Source organism: Channa argus, chromosome 16 (assembly GCF_033026475.1).
Source record: "Channa argus isolate prfri chromosome 16, Channa argus male v1.0, whole genome shotgun sequence".
Classification (NCBI taxonomy): Eukaryota; Metazoa; Chordata; class Actinopteri; order Anabantiformes; family Channidae; genus Channa; species Channa argus.
Genome location: NC_090212.1, coordinates 22,589,381 through 22,610,330, shown reverse-complemented (window position 1 = coordinate 22,610,330; position 20,950 = coordinate 22,589,381). Strand labels below are relative to the sequence as shown.

The 20,950-nt window shown below is 38.3% G+C and overlaps 2 protein-coding genes and 1 non-coding gene across 4 annotated transcripts; all 3 read right to left on the bottom strand.

Annotated features, from left to right (window-relative positions):
- Nucleotides 1-775: 775 nt before the first annotated feature.
- Nucleotides 776-8,382, bottom strand: psma3 (proteasome 20S subunit alpha 3). The gene is made up of 11 exons (XM_067479703.1): nt 8,319-8,382; nt 7,639-7,721; nt 7,265-7,388; nt 6,990-7,091; nt 6,164-6,237; nt 5,000-5,072; nt 4,091-4,156; nt 3,054-3,100; nt 2,373-2,440; nt 1,461-1,525; nt 776-992 (listed from the first exon to the last, which is right to left on the bottom strand). The coding sequence occupies exons 1-11, from the start codon at nt 8,337-8,339 to the stop codon at nt 948-950; spliced, it is 768 nt and encodes a 255-aa protein (XP_067335804.1). The 5' UTR covers nt 8,340-8,382; the 3' UTR covers nt 776-947.
- LOC137102007 (small nucleolar RNA SNORD53/SNORD92) lies at nt 6,027-6,104 on the bottom strand. The gene has a single exon (XR_010911164.1). It is a non-coding gene; the product is annotated as a small nucleolar RNA SNORD53/SNORD92 (small nucleolar RNA).
- A 1,749-nt stretch (nt 8,383-10,131) lies between the features above and the next one.
- Nucleotides 10,132-18,282, bottom strand: snx6 (sorting nexin 6). 2 transcript variants are annotated; one of them, XM_067479701.1, is made up of 14 exons: nt 18,226-18,282; nt 17,990-18,040; nt 16,695-16,799; nt 16,191-16,301; nt 15,706-15,827; nt 15,502-15,625; nt 15,020-15,115; nt 14,826-14,931; nt 13,961-14,036; nt 13,712-13,751; nt 12,810-12,896; nt 12,449-12,608; nt 12,107-12,192; nt 10,132-11,563 (listed from the first exon to the last, which is right to left on the bottom strand). In XM_067479701.1, the coding sequence occupies exons 1-14, from the start codon at nt 18,229-18,231 to the stop codon at nt 11,510-11,512; spliced, it is 1,224 nt and encodes a 407-aa protein (XP_067335802.1). In that variant the 5' UTR covers nt 18,232-18,282; the 3' UTR covers nt 10,132-11,509. The 2 variants fall into 2 exon arrangements, with proteins under 2 accessions (XP_067335802.1, XP_067335803.1); XM_067479702.1 differs by having other exon boundaries at nt 17,990-18,037; nt 18,226-18,250.
- Between the last annotated feature and the right edge of the window lie 2,668 nt (nt 18,283-20,950).

Genomic DNA, 20,950 nt, shown 5'->3' with positions numbered 1-20,950 from the left:
CGACGTGATTTCCATATGCGAGACGTCACGTCGCGGGCATTGTGTTGGTTTTACAATAAACCGCTCGATTATGTTTTTACAGCACAGACATTCAGTAAAACAGCTGAGGTGGAGACTGGAGATTGACATTCAAAGTTAAGATTAAATTTAAAGGATTATTTGGTTGAAGACACTCTGCGTTTGTGGCGCCGTTTGTAGAGTGAAGTGGGCGGGAGCATGGGCGCTTTTACGTAACCGGAAACTAGTGACGACAAGTCCATATTAGTCTTTTCCTCTGTGGAAATGTGGAGGTTATTTCTACACAACAGAACACTGTGAAACAAGTGAAAGTCCGTTTTCATTCGAAAAATAAAGTATTTAACCACCGTTGAACAATGTTGCCTCAGTTTTCTCCAGAAATCTACAAATTTTAGTAAAGGTTTTAGTAAGTTTCATTCACAGTGACATTCCGTTTTTGTCCAACCAGAGGTTTGTAGTTTTCAAATGGTTACAGTCATAAGAGAAATCTGCAAATCTAAGATCAAATGTTTGGGATATTTATTTAAAACTTATTAGAAAAAGTGTCAGATTTTCAGTTTAGGTTTAAAACGAATGATTTTTGATTAACCAAGTTAACGTCTTTAAACCAAAATCCCAAATTCTAGACATTCCTCTGTGTATTTAAAATCTTGGTTCTGCTTCAGTCAGTGGTGTGACAATCAGATTCATCTATGGTTGTTGTTTAATCAGTTGACTGCATCCTGTGTGTCTGTCAGGCAGAAAAAGGGAAATCACATTGCCGTTTTCTTCAGCTTGTTTTATTGTCAAAGTTGAAATTCAAACCAAGAGCGACATGAATGTTGTTAAACTATAAAACATAAAAAAAAAAAAAAAAAAAAAAAAAATCAGACGTGTTTGTCAGCAGAGATGGAGACCATGTTTAGAGTTGGGGGGGTTGCATGTTGTTGTTACATGTTGTCTTCATCAGAGTCATCGTCCTCCTCCAGAGAATCCTGAAACAACACAAAACATTAGAATGAGTCGACTGAAGTGGCTTATAGCAAAACTGACAGTTTAATTCATTTTAATTTCCTTATGTGATTTGAGTGTCTAAGGACAGAGGATGCAGTTGTAAAGTCTGAAAAGCCCTGTGGCAACTTTGTGATTTGGGATTAAGAAAGAAATCCATCTGCATTTGCTACTGTACAAAAAGTTTGTTCTCTGCAATATGTACTGTATGAAGATAAGAAGCAAATGTTTATATATAAACTGAGTACAAAGACTACACAGCTACAACTCTAAACCTCTTACATTAATTACTTTAGTTTAATATTTATTTCTGGTAAATTATTTTATTCCAGATTGCAAACTGGACAATAAACCTGATTTTAATGGCTTTTCCAGTTTTACAACATGATGATGCAAGAGTTTTTATACCGAGCAGAAACGTGTGTGTGTGTGAGAGAGAGAGAGAGACTCGCCTTGGCATATTTTTCTGCTTCCTCTCTGACGTCCTTAGGCACCAGCTCATGTCGTCCATTTGTGACTTAAGGACACACAAAAGTGGAGTCAGAAGCGTTGCCACGGCAACCACAGCATCAACAGCAAAGCAGTTACATAGCAGGTGCTATGAATTTGTTTTAAATACTACAAAACTTGCTTTTTGTAGATAGTGTTACATTCATACTGTGTCAGGTTACAATGTTGACTTGAACATTTTAATTTTGCAGAATAAAAACCCTAAACTGAAGAAAAGAGAGCACAAAGTCTGTTACCACGTCAAACACATAGAGATCATTGAAATATTAACACACAATCTAAGTCAAAGCTGTTGAACAACTTAGCCCAAGAAAAAATATATGGATGATAAGGTTTTTATATTTGTCCCCTAGCTATTTTTGCATGTTGTACGGTTTAATGAAAAACATTAACTTCGCTTAGTCTTTGCCTTGAATTCCAATTAGATGTGAAATATCTAATATGATTCATATTCGAAGTAATTCCTGCAGTAATACCTCCTTACTCCTTGATTCCAGCTGTGAATCTGATGTTTAATGTACTTCAATGACGGCAAGTAACAATTAAATTTACTCAAGTGCTGTACATACAAATTCAATCATTTCGTACTTATGCATTTTAAAGAAACTTTATACTTGTTTCCTGATGTGAGTGTGAACGAGTGAATGAGAAGCAACATTGTAAGCACTTTGGATAAAATCACTATAAGCAGAACATTTATGTGAAGATTTAGATTTTTCTCAAAAAAACTGAATCATCAAATACAGGAAGAGAAAAAAGAGAAAATTTCTTCAGCTAAATGAGCTAAAAGGACTAACAGGAAGTAGAAGCTTCAGTAAAGAGCCACAGAGACAGAGATTCTGATTGGTTCTTACTTTCTCCGACCCAACTGAGCTCCAACTCAAACGCTTTGTCTTTCACCTCGTCGTGAACAATGTAGATTCTGCAGAAAAAGGGAAAAAACACATTTAGAGGACGGGGGGGACAGCTGTTCTACAACCTTGTTGTAGCTGCCGTTGACAAGTTTAGTTTTAAAGCCACAATCAGCTTTGTTAGCACTGCTGTACTAAAATACTTGATGAAATAATTCAGCAGCTGTTTCAAACTGTGCTAATCTGAGACGAAAACACCTAAGAACATTAAACTTCCTGTTTGACAATGACACAAAGAGGAACTGAACCAGACCAACAGCTAAAGATTAATAAAACCAGTTACACACCGTGTTGTTTCTTTATAACCTGTCAGTCATTAGCAAACAGCTACGACTACAGAGCAATAATTAGCAACTATGAAAAATCATTGAATGGTTTCAGTCTTTTTTAAGGTTTTCAGCCTTGTCATTAACTTATGTATTAACTGGCCGAGACACAAACGGGGCCGACCGGTAGACAAAGGTATTCTAGAAGAGACATTACCTGTTCATTAAATCTGGTGAAAAACGTTTAATAAATCGGTCTTATATAGCTCAAGAAAGGGTTAGACCTCTCAACTTCTTTCGTGCTAAAATCCGTACAATTAGAAACCGGCTCATAATTCACAGATTCTTTTAGACTCACATTTTGGCGACTTCTTTGACGAGTTCTCTGCAGGTCATCTCTTTCATCTGATGAAAACGCACACAGTGAACATGAGGCACAAAGAGGGGACAGTCAATGTGTGTGAATGCGTATCCAAACTCATCTACACTAAAACTTCTTTCAGACAGGTTGATCTCTTAACATTTGTGCATAAAGCGCAAATCCAAAGCTCAGGTAAACTGATATTAACTGTCCAGTCACAAGGTAAAAACAGAATAAGGTTAGGAGACACAGCAGAGATAAAAAGGAAAACTCTGCAATTACCAATAGAGGCGCTGCTTGACTCATTGTGCAGAGCTCTGCAAAATCTCTTTACATGATGAGGATTCTGTCATGTTAATATGAGCAGGAAGTTGCTCTGCTTAAAACACAGAGCTCCCTCGTCTCCCTGATTTGGATCAACAAAGTTGACAACACAGCTAAAGTCACTCTGCTTTGAGCTTAATCTCTGCAGTGTGAAGAATGAGATCTGGTCCACTTACATATGTGGTTCTGGGTCTGCCTCATATCTGATCTGTGTCTCTGTGACCGCTGTCAAAACACTTAGATCAAAATGAATGTGCTTTTTTTAACGTCTCCTGTCTGCATCTCATGGTCACTCAGTGACGAATCCTCACAACCGGTTAAAATAAACGTGAGGGAGAGCAACAACAGAGATGGGGGTCAGTACAGGATGTTTATGGAGAAGCTTCTGTGGAAGGCAAACTGGAGGACCATATTGTAAGCAAGCAGCTTCTGAGGACACTGATTTGTTATTGTCGTTCATATGTGGCTCATTATTCTGTTCAATCTGAGCATGAATGGCAGCAGACTCACACCAGAGCTGAATATATGTCAATGACAAGAACATCAAAACTGACATATCAGCTTTAGGGTCTTGGATGTGAACCATAGTGTCAATGCACAAACTGGAAACTGAATGTTTGACCTTTCCAGTTATCCAAGTGTTAATAACAGTGATGAACCGATGCAGGTCTGACTGACCTTAAAAAATGTACTGGAGAGGAAAAACTCACCTGCAGTTTTTCAATCTCTGTCTTTGCAGCTTGTTTTGCTTTTCCAATGGCACAGCCCCAGTAACCCTGGACACACAAAATAAGGGTTTGTTACTGGTTGAACTGGGAATGTCTGGTGCTCTGAACTAACAGGGATTCTCTGTGCATCAGTGGTATAAAAACAGATGTTTTCTCTTCCATTGGTTATTCTTTAAAAATCCAGAAATCCACTATGGACAAGAAAAAACACAATAAATTTCAATAATTCAAACCTTCACACACTGTGCAATTGTGTCATCTGGTATTACATTAATAATAAATGTAGAAACTTAATCATGTGTAGATAAGCTGCAGCAGGGGAAGAAGTACTCAAAGCGTCTATTTAGGTAAAGATATTACTACAGTGTAGTATACTACTACTTACAAGTTAAAAGTCCTGGACTGGCAACCTTACTAGAAGTACACAAGTATTAGAATCTAAATGTACTGATAGTATCAAGAGTACTCTTGCAGAATGATATATTGTCATATCACAACGCATTAATGTGTAAAGATCACTAATGAAGATAAAGGTGGAACTTCAGCTATTTTTGGAATTATTATAATGTTTTAATAGTTGGAGGGTTGGTCAAAAAAAAAAATCAAGGTGAGGACTCACCTTAATTGATTCAGCAAATTCATACTTATTATAAGTAATCCATTACATACAGTCCTGTACTGAGCAGTACAATGCTGCTGACACATGAATGCAGACAGTACAACAGTAACAGGGGCTGGGTGTTATTATTACTACTACTATTATCGTATTACAGTTAAAGTTTTATTAGTTTAAAAATACTTTCATACTTTTACTTAATATTTCAAAGGGTTTTCAAAATATTTTCACATTATAAACAAACTTTGTCCAGTGAAGAATTGTTAGCGACTTACGTATGAGATGCCCGATGGGTCGACCATGTAGAGCTGAGGACCATCGTCTTTGTCGTATGAGCCCAGGATGAAACTGTAACAAGACAACAGCATAGACCTGGTCAGACTGCAGATGAGGGAACCCTCCTTAAAAACTGCTGCTAGTTCTGTCAACCTGGACAGGCTTTGGTGTTTTTTTAACTTTGTTAACTAGAGTTTCTACACTGTCCAGCCAAAACAAAATCAGCACCTGGCTTAAATTAGGCAAACTGGATAATTATTGCAGTGATTAATATGTCTCTGCAGGCAACCACCTATTGAACCCTAAATGATGTAACGAGCAGGTGCTACCTGAATGTACTGAATGACCAGATTTTTCAAACAATGTTGTTTTTCAATTCTCATGGCATGGACACATTTGAATGTGACAATGCCAGGATTCAATGGGCTCAACTTGATAAGGAGTGGTTCAATTAGCTTAAAACATAATTTCCACACATACATGAGCCAACTCAACCCCACTGAGAATGTCTGAGATGTGCTGAAGAAGACTTTATATAATTGTCCGAGTCTCCTGTAAACAATACAAGATCTTAAAGCAACTGTGTATCAGAAGTATTAGATAGTATTGTGACATTGTATAAGCTCATAGAAACAACGAATAATAAATGTATAATCAAAGCTAAAGGTGCTCATACAAAATAATAGGTGTGTGACTTTACTTTTTGGCCAGACAGTATATTTTATTGTGCATTTAATATGTTATTATACAGTGGTGATTACATCAACAGGTTTGACCCATTTACATCCAAAAGTGTCTTGGTCCTGATCCAGCTAACTCTTAATAAGCTGCACTTCTGTGGGATTGGGTTTAAGGACTTGTTACCATGACAATAGCTCCAGATGCGGTTTAAACCAGACAGAAATCATTGTTATTCTGATTTTAAAAAATCCTGATACAAAGATCAGGGCCTTCTTTGACTGACATTCCTTCAGGTGACAACAGGTTTAATTGTGTGTTGTGCGTCATGTGAGTACAGCTCAGGGATTGGTCAGACAGCCAAGAGGAAATGACATCACAGGAGCTCAGTCCAGTGAGCGAAACCTTTCAGACTCATCATCCCTCCCTTCTTATTAATTATGGTGTAATGTTTCTCTTCTCAGTTCTTATCTTCACAGACTCACCTGCAGCCAAACGGCCTGACGGCGCTGTACAGAGTGTAGGCGTGGACGTACATGGCCACTCTGTCTGACAGGTGCTGCAAGGACAGGAAAAAGAGTTAGCATAGCATCAGACAGACAACGCTATCCGATCAGATACTGTTATATGCAGATGTTTTGGTGGAAATCCAGGGAAGAGTTCAGAGGACAGATACATCTTAACTGAAGAGTGATATTTGAAAAGTGTTGCTGCTTTGTAGATTAGTTAGCTTGACAGTAACTCCACAGCTCCTAACCTTTCAAAAACGTTTCCGAACTGCATTAGATTTCTGCCTGATGCACTGTTGGATGTTTAAACTAAACTAAACTAAACATGAACTAAGCTGTGTTCCTGTGCTGGCTGTGAGGGGCTGCACCCCGAATTAAACTCCTCTTTTGCGCTCAGGGATGTCTTACACAGAGCCGCTCGACTGTCAAAGGAACTTGAGAGATTAAAGAGGATGTTTGTCCATCAGCACATGCTCAAAAACAAATCTTACAATAAACACTGCAAAAGTGTGGGTAAATGGATACTACAGCAGCAGTGCCATAAATTGTAGTATTATGAATGATTAAGTTTGTATCCTCTGTCCTGTGGTTACACTTTCACTGGCACATCACTGACACTTCATGGTTAGTGAACTAAAGTGGAGAATGGTCGTCACTGATCACCTTTGTTCTAAACATTTTCGGGCTGTTTTCAGATTCAGGTTGTGGAGTCTGTAGGTCTTTGGTGTTAAAAGCTGATTTCAGTTTGTTCTGAAAAGACAAGCCGAAGTGACAAGAATGTGATCTAAGATGATGCGTTTACCTTTAGGGGAATGTCATGTCCATAGTTTGATCTGAAGTTAGACGCTTCTTCTCTGGCGACTTCAGCGAGTGAACGAGCATCTGCCAACAGGCCAGCTACAGCCTACAGAGAAAGAGGGAGAGGGATTCTTCATTTCCTCACACCACATCCATCTACAGGAACATTTAACTGTCACAGCTCACAAATGAAACTTATGCATTTATGAGACAAATTACTCAATTACTTAATTCATAAACCAATATTTCCTATAAAAGGTTTTTATTGTGTGTGGTTACCATGCCAACGTGTCTGTCAATGTTAAAGATGCGTTTGTTGGAGCCCTCTTCGTACAGTTTGGACAGAACAAGCTTCTCCACCCCAAACACAACACCGTCTTTACAGCGAATAGCGATGGCCGTGCTGAACAGACATGCATGCAGACACAAACGCACAGTTACATGTCAGACTTCATCCAAGACTACATATCAGATTTAGATTCTGTCTGTTTTAAGGTTCCAAATCTTTGAAATAGTCATCACAGTAATATTGGACAGCTGTTTAAGTCTGGGTCAGTGCTCACAGAGGAGAATGTTCCCAAAAAACTAAGGTGATCTTTAACAGAATTAGTTTTGCTAAAAACACTTGGATCAGATACTGTGGACATGCTAACCTGCTGTTCTCTACAGCCTTCATTGCATACTCCACCTGAAACACTCGGCCATCTGGAGAAAAGGTGGAGGCCGACAGGTCATACTGCAGGACATAGGGACAAGTAGGGACAGACAGGTAGACTGAGAACACATTCAATAACAGAGTGAGGTGATATGATAGTGGACAAATTAATAAATGAAAGTTAGTTGGTTAAACCAAAAGGGAGCGATTCATCCTAAACTCTTAAAAATAACGTTAAAGTACAACATAATCATCTCATCTAACAGACGTAAACTTGATTTCTTAAGGGAATCTGACATACATGTACATGTCGGCTAACATCGGCTCTGCTCAAACAGTGACATTACTCATTTTTATAAATATGGCGTGTAACTCTTTAATAACACCAAACTATGATTCTGACCTTAGTTTTATGTGTACACTTTAAAACACACAAAAAGTTAACTGAGACCAGGGACGCTTTCGATTTCAGTTTAGCTTCGGCTAGCTAACGTTTGCGGGGCCTCGCCGTGGCTGTGACTCAGCAGGCTAACAAGCTAGCAAGCCGGGAAAGGATTTAATGAATGGGATTTCTAAATATTAATGTGGCCTATTCTTTGAAGCACTAAAGTAGTGCTAAAACAGAAACACTCAAAGAAGAGTTAACACGAAGCTTCATACTAGCTGCGAAACACTTACCCCGGTCCCGATAGAGCTCATTTTAACACAAACTGTGACTAACACTCCTCCGCCTGCTGCGCCTGCTGCGCCTGCGCTTCATCACACTGTCAAAGTAAAAGCACCTTTACATCCGCTTCCGATTGGTAAATTCAAATTAAAACTCTATAGGACACCGTCAGCAAACGAAGAAACTGCTATAATAAGCTTTTTTTTTTTCACCAGAAATGATGGTCGATTTTAATCCGCTACACACGAAGAGATCAAATATAGTCAAGATTTAAGCCACGAATTCATTACCCCATACCAAATAAAGAGCTGACTCATTTTGTCGGACATAGTTTGTGTTATCATTGCAGAATCTTGCGAACATGTCTTTGACTGTGCAACCAAAGCCCAGATTTAAACCCCACAGACACTGATAATCTGATGAAGCCTGAGAGGATCTGTCATGAAAATGTAATAAGCTGTCTACATCTACCCAAGAAGATTCAGATATGGATTCCAAGACTTTGTGTTCATGAAAAAGTCGGACGTTAAGCTCTTCTCTCTGCACCCGTCCAGTCTCCAGATTACCACGTTCATCCTTGTCATCTAAATAGATTTTGTTTCGCAATAGTAAATATGCCAATAACTTCTGGTGTATTTGTTTGGGAGCTTTCTTTAAGTAATAACAGACCAGATCATTCTCTTCCTTTGACCTGATTTTCTCAGCTTACTCTGAGATCAATGGTTACTATACATCTCTGCTGTTTTGATGAAACCTTCATGAAGATGTAGCTGAACCTAACATGCAACAAACCTCTGATTTCTGACCTGTCTAGTAAACTGTCAACACAGAAAACTCATGCAAAGCAGTTTCCTGTTTCCAGTTTGAATTTGAACTCAAAAAACATTTCTCACGTGCCAACAGTTCAAAGTCCAGCATCTGTGATGGTGAGGGGGGATTAATGCAGACAACATGGATATCACATGTGCAGGGCTCCATTCAAGCTGAAAATTACACTAAATTTTGGAACAACACGTTGCGAGAAGGTGGCATGTCACAAAATGTCAAACCACAATCTTATTAGATGTCAAGCAAGAACGGGGAAAATGTTCCTTTTAAGAATTAAAGGAGTTCGACTTGTCAGGTAAATATGACCATTTTTAAACATGCTGCTGACATCAAATTCAAAATGAGAATATATTTAGAATAAATGAAAACTGTTTTTCTCAGTTTCAACATTTGCTATGTTTGTATAGGATTAACACTCAAAAGAAAAAAAAAAGTTTCAAATGATTTGCAAATCATTGCATTCTTTTTATTTACATTTTACACAGCGTCCCAACTTTTCTGAAAACAGGTTTGTAATTAGAAGAAAATGATCTCATTATGGGGAGAAAACTCTCACTCTCCTGTCCAGGAAACCGTTGACACAGACAACTGTTAAGAAAATAGTCCGTAAGGTTTCATTCAGTCTCAGTGTGACTGGGGTGAATTACAGACCTGCTGAAGTTCAAACAACTAAAATGTTGTGAATTTCATAATCTTATTTTATATTCTTCTTGTCATTTTATTTTTTTTTCATCATGTCTCCATCTTGAATCAGTAATGGAAGCTTTGGTCACATAAGAGTGAAAAAAACATTCGTATACAGTGCACTATAAAAAAATTATAATGGGAACAAAAACACTTTTCATTCTGTGATTCTTTTCACTTTTTCTTTACAATAAATCAAACAGACGTTAAGGCAAACAGACCGAAGCTCCGTCAACTGGAATGACAAAACATAAAAAAAATAAAAGAAGCTACAGTTAGTGATGATGAAGATGGTAATGACGATAATTAGCGTTCATTAGTTAACTAATACAAACATGTACAAGGCTGTTTTTTTAATTAGTGACGTTACACTTTAATAAGAGCAGGAACCAAGAGCTGGACTCAAACTACCATCACACAGCAGCAGCAAAGGAAGTTCACCAACACAAAAAACGACCCCTCAACACACACACACACACGCCACTAAAATAGGGGGACCGAGAATGGAATTTGTGATACGACAACTAAAGCAGCAACAAAAACTGGAAAAACGACACATCACAAAAAGAAAATCTCCATCTTATCAAGTAGTTTTTGTCTAGTCTGAGTCCTGAATATCTCATTTTCTCAGAAGGAACCAATCACAAAATCAATTATTTAAAAAAAAAAAAAAAAAAAAAAACTTAAATTGAAGAACTTTTCTTGCTTACAGTCCTTCTAAAAAAAATGACATCCAGGGACATTTACTGAAAGCACTGAATGTCTGTTTTTAATTATAGCAATCTCAATTTAATCTCATTTTCTAGACTATATTTTCTAACAACGCAGGACAACATCCAAAAGGAAAAACAAAATGACAATGAAAAGTCAAGATATAAGATGATTTAGTGCACTTTGATATTTTACAATTATGATAAAATGATCTCATAAATAAGAGAAAACTCATAATTAAAGATATGGTCATTAGACTTGAGATTATAAAATCGCTCCTTTAGTTAGTTTTTACATGATTCTGAGATCATGAGATATGTCAGAAGATTTTCTTTTTCAATAAATTCACTTACGAAGGTTGTAACTCATAAGTTAAAACAAAAAAAAACTTCATGACTCTAGGAAAGACAAAAAAGACTTGGTAAATTGAAGGTTCTGAATGCATGGAGACCAGGCAACACAGACTGGGACCAGTCCAGTCTGCTCTGAGTGATGCTGTATAACCCTTAAAGGGGAAGCAGATCTCTTGTTAAACCAGCAGTATGTGCAACAGATCAGATCATGTACAAGCAGTACCAGTACAAGAGTTATAGGATCGATAATGGACCAGTATTATTAGTACAGGGGCTACAGGTCAGTCACTGGACCAGCAGTACCAACAAAGGTGTTTCAGGCCAGACAAAAGGCCAGAAACACCAATAAAGGTGCTGCAAGTATAGTACAAAATAAAGACAACTAGTACAGGTGCTGCTAGAGAGAAAGAGGGAGAAGATGAGACCGAGGAAGATGAAGATAGCGGTGTTTGATAAGTGATGAAGACTTCCTGTGAGTGGTAACACTCATTTCTCTCTCGCTATTTGCCGATTCTGTGTTGTTTGTCTATTCTTCCATGCTGCGCCCACAGTGGATGTGTCCAGATGGAAATGTGAGTGGCTGCTGCAAGGGGCGTGTCCAGCTGGGTATGGGTGGAGTCATACAGTTAAGTGTTACCTTTGAGAACTCCCAGACAGCTCTGCAACAGCTGGAGGTTTCCCTGCAGGTGAGACACATGTACAGATCATATACGTGACATGAATCATGTTGAATTAACAAATTGCTTTATATTTAGAGGTTTTAAAGACATGTGTATATTGTAGCCATCCTTAAATTGTATTATCACAGAAAAGTAAATTAAGTAACGCTATAAACTGGCACAGTTGAATACATTTTGGGTAAGCCTGGTATATTTTTGATACATTTTCAACATTAAAATCCCTAAAACTTTACATTATAATATAAAGCTTTCAACATATTACAATCCATATATTTATCCGTGTCATCAACTATTTGCATTTTCTCTGTCACACAAAACTCCCATTTCTGCAAGAAAACCCCATAAAAAAAACTTGTCTGATTAAATACCATAATATTGAAGAAATGTTTTAAATATTATTTGTAGAACTAATGAACCACTACTTCACATATAACTATCAAAATCCTTTTTATGTCCGTTTTAAATGTACATTCATAATTTATTTTAACCCCAAACACCCCAAACTGTTGTTTTAGTGGTGCTCTCTTTAAAATATTCTAGTACCTTGGCATGTTTCAACTCCAGCTCTGCCAGTTCCACCAGGTTCTTCCTAAAAGCTGCCACTCGTCTCGTCTTAAAGTCTATGAGCTCTGTTTTCAGAAACCAATCTACTGTTAGAAACTCGAACAGACACCATTGAATGTACTGTAAAACATGATCAGAAATTATTCGGTTCCTGCATGATTATCACATTTGTAATCTGGTACAATTTATATTCTGATCATAACAAGGAACACAAAGTAAGAAGAATTGTGAAAAAAAAAAATCACACAGACCAGGAAAAGCAACAAAGAACAGGAAGTAAAATAACAAGGCCTGACACTCAATGAAGGATCAGGGTGTGACCTTGCTTAGCAGACTCTGAGATCTTCTCGAACTTGTGGCAGCAGAGCTGCTGGCTGGTCTCTGCCTGCAGGACATCTCTGTTTTTGGCTCGAGCTTTATCCAGAGCCTTGTTAGCATTCTCGTAGTCCACCAGAGCCCGGCTCCTCCGGTACAGCAGGTCCTGCAGTGGGCCACATAAGCAGAACACTAATAATATTTAAACAGTGTTCTGATCTACTGATTAATTATTTTGAAGCTGTGAGCCACAGATAGCAGAGATGTAAGACGATATTGACAAACAAGCTAACATGTGGGTATTTTTAAAGTGTTTGTTGAGGCTTTAAGAACTATATACAAAAACAGACTGATGCTTCAGTCTGACCTTGGCAGCCTGGGACTCTCTCAGATAATATTTTAGGAGGTCGGCGAGTTTCAGGTCTTCATCTGCTGCAACTCTAGCTTCAATTTTCTGCAAAAACAACAGTGAAGAGACAATCACTAACGTGATTTTGTAGACAGTGATATGGTAAATGTTCTGCACTTACATAGCGCTTTTTTACCTATTTGCACTCAGAGCACTTTACACTGCTTCTTATTCACCCATTCGGACTCACAATCACACACACTGATGGGGTAGCTGCTATGCAGCTGGCCAACACTCATTGGGAGCAACAAAGTTAGCGTTGGGTGGGATTGATGGACAACCGCTCTACCTTTCTGTGCCACAGTCACCCACGAATGTTACACTCACTCAACCCAAGAATGCTTAACATGTCTTACACTTTTACATGTACTGTAATTAAGTACAATTTTGAGGAATTTTATATAACATACTTCAATTGTTTGGTACTTCACACTTTGACTTTGCTATATTCCAAGGCAACGATTGCATTTTCTCAGCTACATTTATATATTCAGACTTTTACTGTGAAATTCAGCAGCTACCCAGCAGTATGTGAAATAGTTCTTTAGAGGTTATTAGATCCAGAACACATGGTCGGAAAAGAAGCGTATACGGTTGTTAAAATCAGCTCCATCGTTATCAGCTGCACCATTAAAGTTAAAGAAAACATTAAAGCACCATTATATATAATCAAGTTATAAAATACTCACTTGATTCATTTTAAATGACTTATTGTGACTTCAAGATTATCCTGATGATGTATTTATTTACACGGTGGTAAAAGTACTTTTACATAAGTAAAGGACTTTAAGTGCTGCTTCCACCTCTGGTTGATGTACATTTAGCCATAAAGCACACTGTGTGATCTCAAACTAACATACCCTTGTTTTCTCAAACAGCTCTGACACTTTGAGGAAGAACCTGAAACAGATGAAAACAGGAAACGAATCAATACGAGAACTGATGACATCATGATGACCGATGGAGCAGAGGTCTGTAGGAGCCCAGCAACTGCAGCAGATAATAACTAGAGCCAAACCACTGACCGTGTTGTTTGTGGATGACTGCTCTACCAATTGAGATACAGCCAGGTCAAAATCAGCTGCAAAATTAGAAAACTTTGTTCGTACTTGCAGAGGTCTGTGGAGTCCTGTGTTCCTAACGTGTAGAGAGTAGAGGCAATTCTGTTGATGTCGTCTGCAGCGTCTAAACAAATGCACACAGTGAAAGTTAGTATCATCACAGATGTATAGGTTCTAATTCCAACTTTCTGCTGAGTAAATCATCTTAATATTTGATTTACACAATAACATAACATGTAAGGTTCCCCCAGTTGTGGGTCTTTACACCTACAGAACTCAATGCTCACTTTATTAGGTACAGCAAGACAATCTAATGGATTCTAGTGAAACAAGGCTCAGCCTTCAGGTGTTCACAAAGTTTGGTGCCGTTCAGAAATGTTTACTACTCTTTACTGAAAATACTTGCAAACCTAAGAAACCATTAACTATGGGCACATATTTACATAACACATTTTCCCAAAGCCATGATTCACATTTATGTAGTAGTAGAGGGAGTAATAAATGAAAATTAAATAATAATAATAATAAAGGAGGATTACACTGGCACTGACATTATTTCAGTGCCACAAACTTATTAATTTGTTATTTTCATTTTTTTAAATCAATACATAAGGGAAAAGGTGGTTATGTTTAGTTAAAATTAAATGTTTAAACCTTCAAGTGAAACTGATGTTTTAGTGAATGTTGCAAATTATGTTAAATTTATGTATTAAACCCCAGGCAGTTTTTATGGGTTAACTACAAAAATTGAACATGACATTAGACTGTACAGGTGTACCTAGTCACTAAGTCTACATCACTGTGGCATCTCTTTACATACAATGCAACAGATAAAAGTATGAATGAAAAATTTCCTGTCTGGTAAAAAGCCACATCTTCTGACACTTTGTGCTAAACCCAACCTGACTCTTACTTTTGTGTGAGCGGATCATTCTGTCAGATTTGGCAGAAGCATCTTTAACTCTGTTGTGATATTCTAACAAAAACGTCTTCTCATGCTCAAAAAAATCGTCCACATCCTGCAACACAGACAGAAAAACAGTTAACATCAGTTCAGTCTGACGAAGGACCAACAATACATGAACTCAGCTCTCAACTTATGCTCACCTTGACCCCCGCCACCAGGACGCCGTCGGCCGACTTTACCACATTCTTAAAGAAGTCTTCCAGTTTCTCCTTCTTGTTCTTTCCTCGAACGCTCAGCTATTAGAACAGAAAGGCCAAAGGTCACAACAACAGACAAAGATGTGTGATCTGCAGGAGTAAAGGTTCCAGCTCACCAACAGTGAGAACAGGTGTCATGGTGAAAATCAATGAAAAACTACAGGCTTTAGCAGATGAATTCATCACATCAAGACACTTAGCTGAGATATTAAAATAACTTATTAATGTCAGCTAAACCTGGCACAAAGGGGAATATAATCATCTCTTAATGATACTTGTCACACATTTTGGACAGTTTGATCTGATTTCCTGTCTTGACAGACTTAATAAATGCGAGACTCGATCTTCAAGTTGCTCTGATAAATCCTGAAAACACAAAGGGTCTCGCTAATTAGAGTTTATATGAGGTGTTAAGGGTTACTCACGTCCTGGTTGTACTCCAGGAAGACATGGAAGTTGAGGTCTTTTCTGAGGACTGGATGAGCTGCCACGCGACACAGGAAGACCTCGTGCATGGCGACAGTCTTCTTAAAGATGGCCAGGTACTCTCTGAGTGAAGACACAGCGGTGAGTCAGTCAGTGCAGCTGATAACAAAGATCTGATGAACAGCTGTGTGACTTTGACTCACGCCTCCAGCTCCTGCTTCATCTTGGTAAACTCCTCCTTTGTCATGGATCCTTCTCCCTCCCCCAGCTTCTGCAGTTTCTCTCTGGACGCATCAAAGTCTGGTCTGGGGGGCGCAGGGGGGATCTACACAACAACAGGAAGGCTGAGAGTTTAAAACATCAGTATGCATGCTGTTCTTTTATTGTTATAATAACAAGCTTTATGTACAAAGCTGAACTCCACTAAATGTGCAAAAAACAAATCTCAGCAATAATTAAATAATAAAATGAAGATCAAAAGGTGTGACTTACCACTTCAGAAACAAATTAAGCACTTTGGAAACCAAAGTAAGTTAAAAAATGATATTATTAGATGTTTTAAACCTTGTATTTCTTCTGCTGCTGTTTATACGTAATGTGTTCTGTTGTTGAAAATTAATTAAAATGCTGTTTAAAACAAGAACCATAGGTAGCAGCTGTAAAACTGAGTGTGGTTTATGTTTCTTACAATGTATCCTGCATAGTCTTCATTTTCCACAAATGAATCGTGAAGCCAGATGAACTCTTCATGCTGTCGAACCACAGAGAATTCGTTCTGCTTAAAGTTTGGCAGCGTGCTCTGCGGAAACAGTAGTTTATAGCGTTGACAGGATTTTATGAACAATCAAACTTCAGAAGCTAATTAACTGCGATCAACACTTGCTATTTTATGTTTTCTTCAAATTAACTAGTAAGAAATTCAGACTTTTGAAGTGGTTCTCTCCTTGAATCTGTACATTAATTAAACTTAACATTGTAAATTTCTGTAAAAAACATGGAGGCACATGTGGAACAAATTTGGACCAAACTTGTAAATTCACTTGTAAATAACAGTGTGTAAATAAAGCAGGTGATACTTTGAACTTCACATTACAGCTTGAAAGCATTTGAAGCAGTGGATTACCTTTACAGACACATACTTGAACATTTACTTAAGTATTCTGTACCAATACCACCTTTGCAATGGCCTCACCTTGGTGTGGACTGTAAATTTGACCTTGTCTCTCTCACTCAGGGCGTCAGAGATGTCAACCTGCAGCGTGGCATCCGTCTGCAGATCCACATTCACCGCCCGCGGCTGCAGAGAATGACACAGATGATACATCCCATAATGCACAACATTCAATGATCAGACAGCAGACAGTCATGGTTTGATAGCTGATTAGCAAAGCAGCATCACACTACTACAGGGATTTAAAAGGTTTCTCTGACTTTAATCTCTTCTTCTGAAAACTGCAGCATCTGAGATTACCGAGACATCATTGACTAAATATTTGAATGTAAATAAATATTAAGTATAGTAATTGTACTTACAGTCTTTCTTCATTACATTTATCTGACTGCTTTAGTTACTTAACAAATTTATATTTATAATTCACAAACAGTTCTCGTTTCCAGTTTCTCTAATCGGAAAATTAACTTTTTTGTTTGAATATTAGAGATTCGGTTAAGAGCTCAATGTAGACTTTTCCTGATTTTTTTATTGTTTTTTTAACTAATAGGGGCGACTTTGGAGCAGGCGAGCAGAGCGGTCGTCCACCAATCCATCAGTTGTTGGTTCACTCCCCAGCTCCTCTGGTCACATGTAGAAGTGTCCTTGTAATCAACATTGCAAAGCACTCTGGATAAAAGCACTGGATAAGCGGCCATTTACAAATACAACATTAAAATTATAATTCTTATTATTAATTACAGTTCATAAACTATTGACAAACGTAATGATGTAGTATCTTATCACATTTTTTGTTCATTTTATTTGTAATGGTCACTTTTAAAACATTTTCCAGATTATACTTCCGGTTTATAATTTATGTAAAAATACTTCTAAATGACTACTTCGACTTAAATACATGGCCTCGATACTTCTGTCACCTACTGACAGTCATGTGACGGTCTGATGTTTAACAATCCGTTCATGATCTGAAGCTAACACCTGTAAGCCAGGTGAAGCTAATGGCCTGTGGCTGCACAGACCGGGTCAGTGTTTGTATTCGCAGCGTGGAAAATAGTTTATCCACAGCGGGGAACCGGTTTAACAGCAGTTATTAAAACCAATGTAACTACGGCGGCAGAGTCAGAAAACCAACTGTCAGACACAGCCCGTTACCACGGAGATTACGTTAAGCGCAGGCGGCTAACCAGGCTAAGACCCCGAGTTGAGGCTAACTGGCCTTTAAAGCTGAGCCGAACACAACACTGGGTGAACCGTGACACCCAGACAGGTAACAGAGGTAGCTGAGCAGAGACAGGTAAACAGCGAGCACTCACTCCCCGGTCCTCCTCGGAGAGGAAGTCGGGTCCATCGTCCAGCCCTTCCTGCTGCGGAGACACAGAGAGCAAAGACTCGTTAGTTTCCCGACGCTCACATTCACACAACGACAACAATGAACACCGGTGAACCGGAGTGGTTCACCGGGGCCCGATACAGACGAGGACACAGAGTAAAAAGACGACGAAAAACAGACGCAAAGAAAGGAAAGGAGAGAGAAAAACCAGAAACCCACCATCATGGCTGCCAACGGGTGGAGACAGGAAGTGGCGTGACGTCACGACGGGCGAGGAGATTACAAAAAAAAAAAACCCAAAGTAGAATATCAAAAATAATATCAACGTAAAGAAAACAAAGCTGCGACTTTCGTTCTAAATACGTAGAAATATCTAAACTAATGTTTCTATAATAAAGATATAAAATATTTCATCTACAAATCTACCAATCAAATAAATCGGACGGGAAAACTCAGAAAAAGTAATGTCTCAGTGTCTCAAAGTACTGTCTTACTGTCTCAATGTCTTCATTTTAAAAATAATAATTCATTTATCATTTTGTGTTTCTGAAAGTGTGGTGTTTTGTGTGAAAATCGAGAAGAGTGTTTTCTTAGTAATTTACCTTTTTCGGCAGGGAAACGAGCTGTAAACGGAATAAGATGATAAACTCTGAAGATACTGTGTTTGTGTGAGTATCTGCTCGCAGTGTCCCACAGTAACCAGCAGGAGGAGACAGGACTCTGTGTCTGAACCCAGATGAATTAAAGTACCTACATGTACATGTACACAAGTGTGTATAGTGTGAAACAGGTAAAGTGTACGTGTTACAAAGTGTAAAACAGTGAGTGTGTGTAGAAGAGGAAGCGTTCAGAGATGCGGACACTGAGGTTCAAACAGAGTTTCCTGCTTCTCTCTGTGGAAAAACTCCACCATGGAAAGACTAAAACACCCTGAACAAACCTCATTCTGTGGGGTAAGACAGGTCTCAAAATCCTTCATCCTCCACAGGATGGACTAAGTTTAGCTCAAAGACCAGGACATGTTGCCAGTTTGGATAGTTTTTTGTCCATTTGGCCTTTTTTTCATAACTGAGCTGTAAAGAATTATCTAAGCTCCTGTATGGACATGTAAAGGCACCTATAGACACTCGCATGCTTTAAAGAGTAATGAAGGGAGGGGGTGTTTTCCCCTTTCTGAGGATATCAGTGTCTCTGATGTTCATGCAGATAAACCTCCACAAATCCCCATAAAAAAGAGAGGCCTTCATTCAGAAACTTATTTTACCTGTTTTTTGTTTTTTTTTTGTCACAGAGATTCAGTGACATCTGAACCCATCACAGAGAAGTCATCTTGATTTAATGGGGACACTTTGAATAAACAACGACACTGGGATATTTTCAGTGAAATCTGGGAACATCTTAATGCTACAGCATCCTCCCTGCTCTGAAACAGTTTAATTTCACTCAATAAGCTACATCACACTCTGAACATGCAGAGCCCTTCAGCTGGTCTCATTTTTAAAATTAGGATAAATAAGAAGCTAATAAAGTAATAAATCAAGCTGAAATTGTCAGCTCAAAAATACTGGCGTGTCAAAGTATATTTCTGTTAACGAAATGTAAAAATGCAGCACACTGTAATTTTAAGGAGAAAAAATATCACTGACCAAAAGTGACACAACAAATAAATAAGTGTAACTAATTAAAAAAAGACTGATACATTTTCATTTTTATTCCTACATCTATATTTAATCAAACATTTCCGCATTCATTTTTTCCACTTGTTATTCCTTGTTTATATGTACATTTAATTTTGTTCATTTTTTATTTTATTTTTTTCTCCACACGTGTTGACATATATGGGCTCCCATAGATCTCCTGCACCAACCCGTTGTATTGTCTCTCTGCAGCTGGTCTGTTGCTGTTGTGTAGGTGATTTTGTGTACTGTGCCTGTTGTGGTTTTTGTTGCTCATCTCCATCCAGCCTGTCCTTTTGTGGATGCTGATGACGGGACGCTGAAGCATGTGTGGTCCAGAAATAGCAGCAGGAGGATCAGATTCTCCGGAGCTTGTGTGTTGGCAGCTTTCACCATCTGTTTCTGCTCTTTTATATTTTATACACCTTCTTCTGTATTAACGACTGAAGTAGCAGCTCCAACAGCAAAAAACATGAGCAGGAAACACAAACCTGGTCCTGGTTTTTGCTGGGGCTGACTCACACTGGATGCTTTCACAGTTTCAGGCCTTTTATGGTCAGGAATTTACAGCTTTCATTCATTCTGATCCCAAAGCTGCTGGACTCAGACAGGAAGTCAGGACTGATGTGGACTGAGGTGTCACAGTTAGTCCAGGTTTGGTCTGATCTAATAAAGTAACAACTACACTGAGCACATTACTGGTCTATGTCCTACGCTGAAGCCCAGAAGGAAACAGAAAGTGAAGACTAATTAAATTATAACAAGTCCATATTTAGAAACAAAACTCAGAGCAGTTTTCATTATTATGTTGGGCAACAGGTTCTCAGGTAAACTGAGTTGTTACAAATTTATTAACCCTGTGTATTTTTACATTGGCTGATCTGCTGTAACTTTTTCTGTGATTTTCCTCCTGCTTCAGGGCATTTAACTCTCAGGCCGTCATCCTTCACTCACTGACTTCATGTTGGAAACAGAACACAAATTATTTACGTCTGCATCCTCTTATTAGATCAAACATGAATGATGTGGGGTCTCCTGTGGAACCTAGAGTTCCGTGGCTTCTCTCTGGAGACTTTGTCTTGGAATCTCAGAACATCACTGAGCTGGAATAGTAAATATCAAAATCCCAACATTTCACCAAATTAAACTTTATAGTTGTAGAGAACTCCATTTGTGTCAGCAGAACCTAGAGAAACATCTGTACTCCTACATAACCCTGTCTGTGTTTATAGATGTACGTTCTAAATTTTGTGAAAATCAGGTGGTCC

Coding starts and splice junctions, on each gene's coding strand:
- psma3 (XM_067479703.1), bottom strand. CDS start 8,339: ATGAGCTCTATCGGGACCGGG. Junction 5,073..6,163: donor GTCAGGCCGTTTGGCTGCAG/GTGAGTCTGTGA, acceptor GTCTTGTTACAG/TTTCATCCTGGGCTCATACG. Junction 3,101..4,090: donor CAGAGATTGAAAAACTGCAG/GTGAGTTTTTCC, acceptor CGTTTTCATCAG/ATGAAAGAGATGACCTGCAG.
- snx6 (XM_067479701.1), bottom strand. Junction 15,626..15,705: donor ATGAAGCAGGAGCTGGAGGC/GTGAGTCAAAGT, acceptor GTCTTCACTCAG/AGAGTACCTGGCCATCTTTA. Junction 15,116..15,501: donor TCCTGGAGTACAACCAGGAC/GTGAGTAACCCT, acceptor CTGTTCTAATAG/CTGAGCGTTCGAGGAAAGAA.